Here is a 9,425-nt window from a genome sequence, read left to right on the forward strand (position 1 = left end):
CCCCCCGCCCCCCCCCCCCCGCCCCCCCCCCCCCCCCCCCGCCCCCCGCCTCCCCCCCCCAGCCCCTGCCCCCTGCCCCCTGCCCCCTGCCCCCTGCCCCCTGCCTTGGACCCCAGGCCACAGCAGCGACGTGGAGGCCAGCGCAACCCCCTCTCCGGTGGGGACAGTGTGGTTAGTGCAGCCTGTCCCCAGCACCTTCTCTTCACAGCCCGGCTGCGTTCTCAGGGTCCCAGGCCTGCACCCGTTTCTTCTCCCGCGTCTCGAAGGCCAATGTGGACCTGCTCCCTCGGGGGGCTCCTGAGCGACAGCGGCTGCTGCCCGCGGCCCTGGCCTGCCGGGTAGGGCCCGGCGCGGTGGGTACAGGGTGGTGGGGAGAGGCCTCTGCGGTTCCAGAGGCGCTGAGGCCACCTCTGTGCAGGGCGTGCAGGGGTCTCTGGTGAGCGAGGCCGACGTGCGTGCTCTGGGAGGACTGGCTTGCGACCTGCCCGGGCGCTTTGTGGCCGCGTCGGCAGAGGCGGTGCTACCCCGGCTGGTGCACTGCCCGGGACCCCTGGACCGGGAGCAGCAGGAGGCGGCCCGGGCAGCTCTGCAGGGCGGAGGAGCCCCCTACGGGTAAGCGGCGGTGTCTGGAACCTCAAAGGCTTGCCTGGTATGTGGCGTGAGCAGCCCTGAACGTGGACACCCACGGCCCCGCCTGGAGGCCCAGGGTCAGCCACCGCCGCCACAACCCCTGCCAGTGCCTCCAGAGTCCCCTCCACAGCCGGGGGCACCGCGTGGCCTGGCTGTCTCCCCCCTCTCTGTCTGGGGCTGCATCGGGGGTCCCTGAGCTGTGCCCCGTGTCTGTACAGCCCCCCGTCGATGTGGTCAGTCTCCACCCTGGACACTCTGCAGGGCCTGCTACCCGTGCTGGGCCAGCCCATTGTCCACAGCATCCCGCAGGTAAGACCCTGAGCCCCAGCCCGTGGGGACACCGGGCCACCCGAGGCTCAGCCGGGACCCTGCTTGTCCTCAGGGCGTCGTGGCTGCGTGGCAGAAACACACCTCTCGTGACCCGGCCTGGCGGCAGCCTGAACAAACCATCCTCCGTCCGAGGCTCCGGCGGGACGTGGAGAGTGAGAGCCGGGCCCCGTCCTGTCCAGCAGCAGGCTGGGAAGCACCCCTGGGGGTGGGCAGCTGTCGTTTAGGGTCTCACCTGCCCGCTCCCCGGCTCCACAGCACATCTCATTAACGACAGAGTGGACAGAATCCCGCTGTTTTGCCAGTGGGTGAACTGAGGCACAGAGAGAGTCACAAATTGCCTAAGATCTCATCTCACTGCGGGTGTGGGAGGAAGAAGGGGTCAAATGAAGTCCAGCCCCTGACCCCTGACCCCTGTACCCTCCAGAGAAGGCCTGTCCCCTAGGCAAGGACGTCCTGGAGATAGACGAGAACCTCATCTTCTACAAGAAGTGGGAGCTGGAAGCTTGTGTGAACGCGTCCCTGCTGGCCACCCAGATGGACCGTGTGGACGCCATCCCCTTCACCTATGAGCAGCTGGGCATCCTGAAGCACAAGCTGGACGAGGTAGCCCACGACCCAGGCTCCTGCCGGCCTGCGAGGTAGCTCACGAGGTAGCCCACGACCCAGGCTCCTGCCGGCCCGCGGCGTCCAGGCCATCTCCAGTGTTGGAAACAGATGCTCAGTGCGCAAGAAAAACTAGCACTGGCCGGGCGCAGTGGCTCACACCTGTAATCCCAACACTTTGGGAGGCCGAGGCGGGTGGATCACGAGGTCAAGAGATCGAGACCATCCTGGTCAACACAGTGAAACCCCGTCTCTACTAAGAATACAAAAAATTAGCTGGGCATGGTGATGCGTGCCTGTAATCCCAGCTACTCATGAGGCTGAGGCAGGAGAATTGCCTGAACCCAGGAGGCGGAGGTTGTGGTGAGCCGAGATCGCGCCATTGCACTCCAGCCTGGGCAACAAGAGCGAAACTCCGTCTCAAAAAAAAAAAGAGAAAAACTAGCACTGAGACAGACGATCTTTCAACAACGCAATTTTTACTTCCTGGACTGCAGGAAGGGGATCCTCTCTAGCCATCTTGCACGAGAGTACAGTGAACAAAGGAAAACACACACATTTATCCCTCACGCATTTGGGGCCGTCCTTACTGCTGTGTCTGATCTCCGTTGGCTGGAGCCAGACCTCACAATCTAAACTAAAACTCGAAATTGGCTAACAACTTAAAACTTCTAAACAGATAAAAGCAATGGAGAGCTGGCACAGGCCTGTGAGCACGTCCAGCACAGATATCCTGGTTAAAGTACAAGGACATAGAATGTACTACGTGCCTGTAAGCATGGTGTGTCTAACAGCTACACAGGATAGGGCTTAACAAAGCTATCAGCATACTTACTCTTGAATAAGAAAGGCAACTGTAGAAAGGAGCTTTTCCACTTCCCACCCCTGCCACCCTGGGAGTAACGTGGCCCTCCTGGTCTTGTGGTCTGCAGCTCTACCCACAAGGCTACCCTGAGTCTGTGACCCAGCACCTGGGCCAGTTCTTCCTCAAGATGAGCCCTGAGGACATTCGAAAGTGGAATGTGACCTCCCTGGAGACCTTGAAGGCTCTGCTCAAAGTCAGCAAGGGGCATGAAATGAGTGTTCAGGTGACCACCCGCCTCGGGGCACGTGGGATGAGGTTGTGCAGGCCTGGGGGGGCAGAGGGGTGTGGGGGGCAGAGCCTGAGGTTGTGCAGGCCTGAGGGAGAGGAACACTACCTAAGGTTGTGCAGGCCTGGGGGGGGCACAGTCTGAGGTTGTGCAGGCCTGGGGGGCAGGGGGGAGATGAAGCCTGAGGTTGGGCAGGCTTGGGGTCGGGGGCACAGCCTGAGGTTGTGCTGGTGGTGGAGGGCTCCATCTCTCCCTGCCGTGAGGCTCCTCAGTGGCCTCCTCCCACAGGTGGCCACCCTGATTGACCGCTTCATGATGGGAAGGAGGCAGCTAGACAAAGACACCCTGGACACCCTGACTGCCTTCTACCCCGGGTACCTGTGCTCCCTCAGCCCTGAGCAGCTGGGCTCCATGCCCCCCAGCCTCATCTGGTGAGTCCCCTGAGCTCTGCACGGCTAGGTGGGCCCATGTGCTGATGCTCACTGTCCATGCACCCTGTCCCCAGGGCGGTCAGGCCCCAGGACCTGGACACGTGTGGCCCGAGACAGCTAGAGGTCCTCTATCCCAAGGCCCGGCTCGCTTTCCAGAACGTGAATGGGTCCGAATACTTCTCGAAGATCCGGTCCTTCCTGGGTGAGCCAGGGAGCCCCTGGCCAGGGCGGCCATACAACAAGGCGAGGGGCTACAGGCCTCACTCAGGCTGCCAGGGTAACTGGGTGGTCACCCCCTGCTGCCCCGGGGTATGGGTGGCCTTAGAGGCTGTGGGTTCTGACCCCAGCTCAGGGCTCCAGCTACCTCCAGCGTCTCCCACGTCTCAGAGGGTCAGGTGGCCAGGAAAACCCAGGCCTTGGAATCCCTAAGGAAACCGGGAACCCCTGTAATGCAAGTTTCCTGCAGCCTGGGGTCCAGGAGGGGCTGCAGGTGTGAGGTGAGGCCTCAGCTGGGGGCCTCTCTTCCCATGGGCAGGTGGAGCCCTCGCAGAGGACTTGAAGGTGCTCAGTGAGCGGAATGTGAGCATGGACTTGGCCACGTTCATGAAGCTTCGGACGGAAGCGGTGCTGGTACAGCGGAGGGATGAGGGGCGCGCGCGGAGGAGCCCCGGGGAAGGGGCGCATGGAGGAGGGGGCAAGGGTGGGCTGGAGGGGGTGTAAGGTGGATCCACAGTGGGCGGGGCTGCAGGGAGGCGGCTCTGCAGGGGTTGGATCCATGGGGGGGGGGGGGGGGGGGTCCACAGGGGGGGGGGGGTTTACAGGGGGTGGGTCCAAGGGGTGGCCCTTGAGTCCGGAGAGGCTGCATTGGGCATCTGTGGGCGGGGTGGTTTGGACACAGGAGACCCTGGCAGCCCTTGGGGCGCTGTGGGAAGGATACCCTTTCTCTGGCAGCCACTGACCGTGGCTGAGGTGCAGAAACTTCTGGGACCCCATGTGGAGGGCCTGAAGGCCGAGGAGCGGCACAGTCCGGTACGGGACTGGATCCTGCGGCAGCGCCAGGACGACCTGGACATGCTGGGGCTGGGGCTGCAGGGCGGCATCCCCAACGGCTACCTCGTCCTGGACCTTGGCGTGCGAGGTGTGTGAGGTGGGTGGGTAGGTGGGTGGCCTGGGCAGGGCTGGGGGCGTGGACGGGGGCGCTCTGAGGCTCCCCTGTCTCCGCAGAGGCTCTCTCGGGGACGCCCTGCCTGCTAGGACCTGGACCTGTGCTCACCCTCTTGGCTCTGTTCCTGGCCTCCACCCTGGCCTGAGACCTCCACTCCGTTCCTGGCCCCAGCGCCACTGGGGATCCCCACCTGGCTGGTTCCCGTTCCCCACCAGGAGAACTTGGCCTCAGTAAATGGGGATATGCCCCCTGCAGACATACTCTGTGGCCTCTGAGGACTTTGTGTGACCCCGTCAGCATGGCCCCCACCATCGGCCTGGCCCCATCAGCTTGGCTCCTCTCCCTCTGGTCTTTGGCCCCCAGGCCAGGTGGGGGCCCTTGGAGGCCTTCCTGACCCTGTTGCTACTGTGCCGGGGGCCAGGCCAGCACGCAGGGTGGCCCCAGCAGACAGTGGTGGGAGTCCTGTGCCCTCGTCCCCACAGGCTGGGCCCTGGCTAGGACATCCCTGTTCCCCCCTGCTTAGGCCCCGAGCACAGACATAGGTGGGAACACCACCCTGGACTTTAATTCACATCCACCATCAAAGTCGGTGGCTTGACGCCCCCGCCCCCGGCCCCCCTCTCCGCTCCCCCCTCCCCCCTCCCCCCTCCCCCTGCAGGGCCTGGGCGACGTCTTCTGTGGGCAGCCTGGGCCTGCAGATGTGTGTGTGGGAGGCACCTCCTCTAGGCCTGGTCCTCAGTCCAGCTCCCAGGGCCTGGAGGAGGGGATGGGCAGGGTGGCCTAGGAGGTGGGGCTCAAGTCGGTCGGCCTGGCTTAGAGCCTGCCCCTCAGCCCAAGTGGGCATACTGCTGCACCCAGCATCCCTGTTTTTCCTGCACCTGACCCCTGTGAACCCAGCCACCCCGAGGCAGTGACGTCCACAGAACCCAGGGTACAGGTGCCTGGGGAGCAGTGCGGGGCGGGTCCTGACGTTCCCCAGTGCAGCAGCCACAGGAGGCTGGAGGGCAGGGCCACTGCCAGGGGCAGGTACCCCAGGGGGGTCCACAGGCTGCCTGTAGATGGAACAGGGAGGGCACTGTCAGTGGAGCCAGACAGGCCTGGGCAGCCCCTCCCTCTGGCTGGGGAGGGTGGGGACAGCCAGTGAGAACCCTGCCTGCAGTTGGTCTTCTGGGAACCAACAAGGGTCTCCCAGCTTCCCCACTCCCCCTTTCTGCTGCTCCGTGTTTTCGGGAGGCAGCTGCATCTCTAAGTAACTCGGTGGGCAAACGAAGGGTGACGCCAGGGTCCACCAGCGTCATCCCAGGGGGCACTGGACAAAGCAGGTGCACGGCGTGTGGCTGCGAGGTAGGGAATGGGGTCTGAGGGCCCTGGGCAGCAGGGGCCGAGCCGGAGGAGTGCGGGGCCCATACCTGAGGTGGAGGCCTGGGCAGTGTTCCCAGGCAGGCCTGAGGTGTGGGCCAGATGGGGCGCCTGGGGCGTGGTGCTGGGGAGCCCGCTGGTGGCGTGGGCTGAGCCGGTGGGGCCAGCGTGCTCAGTGTCCAGGCCCAGCTGGCCTAGGGCGGAGCTACTGAGGCTGCGGAGCCAGGACCTGAGGGCAGGGTGGCTGCGTGCCTTCTGCAGGTCCCCCACATTGGGACCCAGCAGCGCGATCACGGTGCTGACATCCAGGCTCTGTGGGGAGGGGCGGAGTCAGAGGGTCCATGGGGCACCTCCCGGGCCAGGGGTAGACCCACAGCCCCAAGATAAGGCAGATGGTGGGAGTAAGGCCCAGAAACGGCCTGGGGCGAGGCTGTGGGGGTGTGCCGGCCGTGACCCGTGGCCTAGGGCTGCTCCGCCTGGGCCAGCCCTGACCTCCACCCCCATGGGGCAACCTGGCCCCACCTGCAGCACACGGGGGTTCAGGCCGGTGAAGGTGTCGATGTCCATGGAGATGTTGGCCTGGGCCAGCTGCCGCAGCTCCTCCACCGGTGCGCCGCCTACAGGACGGGGGTGAGCAGGGGCGGGGCTTTTGGGGGGGATGCCCGCCCACCACCAGGGCTCACCGAGGTAGGGGCGCATGAGGCGGTAGTAGGCTGCCGGGGTCCTGCTGCTGCCGAAGGCCTCCTGGGCCTTGGTGTAGAGCACGTCCTTCCGGCTCTGGGGGCAGGAGGAGATGTCCAGGGCCCCGGCCAGCCTGTGGGAGGCGGGCGGCTGAAGAGTGGGCCACCAGCCCCCACCCTTCCAACAGCTGGGCATGGCCCTCCCTTCCGAAATACAGCTGTCCTCTCACCCTCTGTCCTGGGGTGAACAGGGTTCCCTCGAATTCACATCCACCCAGAACCTTGCTGGGAAATAGTCTTGCAGGTGGGGTAAGATGAGGTCAGACTGGATTACCTGGGCCCGAATGGGGTCCTTATAAGAACAGGGAGATCTGAGGGCCAGGGCAGGGCTCTCACCTGGAATCCTAGGACTTTGGGAGGCTGAGGCGGGCGAATAACCTGAGGTCAGGAGTTTGAGACCAGCCTGGCCAACATGGTGAAACCCTGTCTCTACTAAAAATATAAAAATTAGCTGGACATGGTGGCTACTCCTCCCAGCTGCTCGGGAGGCTGGGGTGGGAGGAGTCCTTGAACCCAGGGGGCAGAGGTTGCAGTGAGGTGAGATTGCGCCACTGCACTCCAGCCTGGGTGACACAGTGAGACTCTTGCCTCAAAAAAAAAAAAATGAAGTCACCCAGTTTGTGTACTTTGCTTGAAGCTAGAGTCCAGCCCAGGCACCCCTGATGGCCTGGCTGGACGGCCCTCCCTGCCCTGTTTCCCCTCATGGTCCTCCTGGGCCTGAGGTGGTGGGGGGTGGAGGCTGGCTCACCGGAGCTCCTGGGGACGGATGGTCTGGATCTGCTGAGGACTCATCCAGCACAGGCGGGCACCCCCAATGGCCAGCAGCAAGGCGCTGGAGACTGTGCCATTGTGATCCAGAAACTTCTGCAGCACGGCCTGGGGGCGGGGGCAGGGCCAGTGGGGCTGACTGGGGCTCAGGCCACCCGCCTGCCCACCCACCCACCCAGGTGCCCTCACCTCCGTCTGGTTCTCCAGGGCCACGTCTGAGGCCAGCAGAGCCACGACCGTGTCCCTGGAGGTGATGTTCCACCGGCCAATCTCCGCGCCTGAGTACAGGTAGACCAGCGAGGTGATGAGCCGCAGCTGGGCCTCCGGGAGGCCTCCAGGGTAGATCTGAGCAGGGGGCGGGGCCGGGCAGGGTCAGCCGAGGCCTGGCGCCTGCGGCCTCCCCGTCCCTGCACCCGGCCGTGCACCTGTGTGAGCTTGGCCTTGACCACGCGCTGGCACTCGACGGGAAGCGGGTGCTGCAGCAGGGGGTCCAGGTTGGCTGTGAGGACGCGGCTGTCCAGGCAGGACTCGAGCTGCCCACAGTCATAGCGCACCAGGAAGAGGTCGTCCTGCAGTGTGGCGGCTGTGATGTGGCCTCGGATGCAGGCTCTCCCTGGGGGTGCACGGGTCACTCAGTGGTTCCCGGGGCTCGGCCTCCCACAGTGGGCGGGGTCGGGTCCCGTCATCTTGTTCGCGCCGCCTTTTTTTTGAGACGGAGTCTTGCTCTGTTGTCCAGGCTGGAGTGCAGTGGTGCAGTCTCGGCTGACTGCAATCTCCGCCTCATGGGTTCAAGCGATTCTCCCGCCTCAGCCTCCCAACTAGCTGGGATTACAGGCACCTGCCATGATGCCCGGCTAATTTTTGTATTTTTAGTAGAGACAGGGTTTCGCCATGTTGGCCAGGCAGGTCTTGAACTCCAGACCTCAAGTGATTCGCCTGCCTTGGCTTCCCAAAGTGCTGGGATTACACAGCCACCGTGCCTGGCCCAGGGTCCCTCTTTGACACCTTCCTCCACATGTGACCTTGGTCAGACCTTGCCTCTCCCTGACTTCTAACCAAGAACTTGGCCCAAACCACTTCTCTGAAGCTAGCCAGGCCCGAGGGAAGAGCCGGACTGGGGATAAGCAGCATCCAGGCCACAGGGGCCATACTGACCTGTGCGGAGCCTATGCCCGGAGGACACCGGTTTGGCCTTGGACTCCAGGAAGCTGGAGACGAAGCGCCTGGCCTCGTGCCGGCTGAGCCTCCCCGTCCGGCATGCAGCCACCACACTGTGGAAGAAGCCCAGGCCCACGGCCTGACAGGGCAGGTGTGGGCTGAGGTGGGTGGCCTGGGCCCTGGTGCCACTGCCTGCTTGTGCCCACCCCAGGGACCTGTCCTACCTCCTGCACCTGTGCCCACAGGTGGGGGCTGATGTAAGTAGCCAGGGGGCCCAGGGCCTGCAGCTTCTCCACCGTCCAGGAGCCAGGGGGCCTGGTGCACAGAAAGGGGTGCTGTGTTGGGTCCAGGGCGAGGCCCTAGCCCCCGGGAGCCCCTCGTTCTTCATGGACACCCAGCATGCAGGAGGAGCACCCAGTAGGTGCTTGACCACCCCGCCCCCTGACTGGCACCCACAGGAAGTGCACAGGGCCTGCTGGGACGCTCCCGCCACAGCTGGGTGGCAGCACCCCAACCCTCTGCCCCCTTGGCTGCAGGACCCGGCTGAGGCCAGAAGTCGCAAGTTAAATGGGCTGTGGACATCAGTGACCTCCTGGGCCCAACCCGAGGCTGCCTCCCATCTCGCCCCCCTCTCCTGCCTGGCCCTGTGACCCCACCCACCCGAGCTGGGTCCTCCCGCCAGCCAGCAGGGAGTTGAGGGCAATGCGCTGGTCGGCAGTCAGCTGGGGGCAACACTGCAGGTTCTCCAGCACATGGGGATCTGCTGTGGCGATGCTGGATGCGTCCATGTCACACACCAGGACCCCGAGCAGCTGCAGGTCAGAGGCTCTGAGCCGAGGGAGGGGCGCCGCCTGCGGGGCCAGCAGGTCAGCACCCAGCAGGATGCCACCTCCAGTGCACCCCGCCCACCCCACCCACGTGCCACCAAGCAGGCCACCCCACCCAGCACCCACTAGGCAGGCCACAGCCACCACCCCCACGTGCCTCGGCCCATCCTGCCCAGCACCCACCAAGCAGGCCACAGCTGCCCCCATGTGCATCGGCCCACTCCACCCAGGCACCCACCAGGCAGGCCACGGCCACCCCCACGCATCCCAGCCCACCCCACCCCACCCAGCACCCACTAGGCAGGCCACGGCCACCCCCCATG

At 64.8% G+C, this 9,425-nt stretch overlaps 2 protein-coding genes across 2 annotated transcripts in view; one reads left to right on the forward strand and one right to left on the reverse strand.

The window, feature by feature from the left end:
* The window catches only part of MSLN (mesothelin), a 17,678-nt gene extending 13,170 nt beyond the window's left edge, over positions 1-4,508 (forward strand). Inside the window, exons 5-15 of the mRNA XM_032269450.1 lie at positions 177-338; positions 419-612; positions 849-939; positions 1,013-1,112; positions 1,385-1,563; positions 2,496-2,651; positions 2,943-3,085; positions 3,160-3,287; positions 3,621-3,715; positions 4,037-4,223; positions 4,310-4,508. Coding sequence (XP_032125341.1) covers positions 177-338; positions 419-612; positions 849-939; positions 1,013-1,112; positions 1,385-1,563; positions 2,496-2,651; positions 2,943-3,085; positions 3,160-3,287; positions 3,621-3,715; positions 4,037-4,223; positions 4,310-4,395 — 1,521 coding nt within the window. The 3' untranslated portion in view covers positions 4,396-4,508. The remainder of the gene's footprint in view (positions 1-176; positions 339-418; positions 613-848; positions 940-1,012; positions 1,113-1,384; positions 1,564-2,495; positions 2,652-2,942; positions 3,086-3,159; positions 3,288-3,620; positions 3,716-4,036; positions 4,224-4,309) is intronic.
* A 405-nt stretch (positions 4,509-4,913) lies between these two features.
* LOC116543645 (mesothelin-like protein) overlaps positions 4,914-9,425 on the reverse strand; it is a 10,348-nt gene continuing 5,836 nt past the window's right edge. Inside the window, exons 6-15 of the mRNA XM_032269370.1 lie at positions 8,936-9,126; positions 8,500-8,590; positions 8,269-8,414; positions 7,543-7,726; positions 7,307-7,462; positions 7,098-7,225; positions 6,293-6,423; positions 6,132-6,226; positions 5,660-5,921; positions 4,914-5,302 (exon numbers count right to left, since the gene is read on the reverse strand). Of these exons, the coding sequence (XP_032125261.1) occupies positions 5,064-5,302; positions 5,660-5,921; positions 6,132-6,226; positions 6,293-6,423; positions 7,098-7,225; positions 7,307-7,462; positions 7,543-7,726; positions 8,269-8,414; positions 8,500-8,590; positions 8,936-9,126 (1,623 nt within the window). The 3' untranslated portion in view covers positions 4,914-5,063. The remainder of the gene's footprint in view (positions 5,303-5,659; positions 5,922-6,131; positions 6,227-6,292; positions 6,424-7,097; positions 7,226-7,306; positions 7,463-7,542; positions 7,727-8,268; positions 8,415-8,499; positions 8,591-8,935; positions 9,127-9,425) is intronic.

The sequence above is a fragment of the Sapajus apella genome, unplaced genomic scaffold (assembly GCF_009761245.1).
Source record: "Sapajus apella isolate SASKATOON/1434 unplaced genomic scaffold, GSC_monkey_1.0 scaffold192, whole genome shotgun sequence".
Lineage (NCBI taxonomy): Eukaryota > Metazoa > Chordata > Mammalia > Primates > Cebidae > Sapajus > Sapajus apella.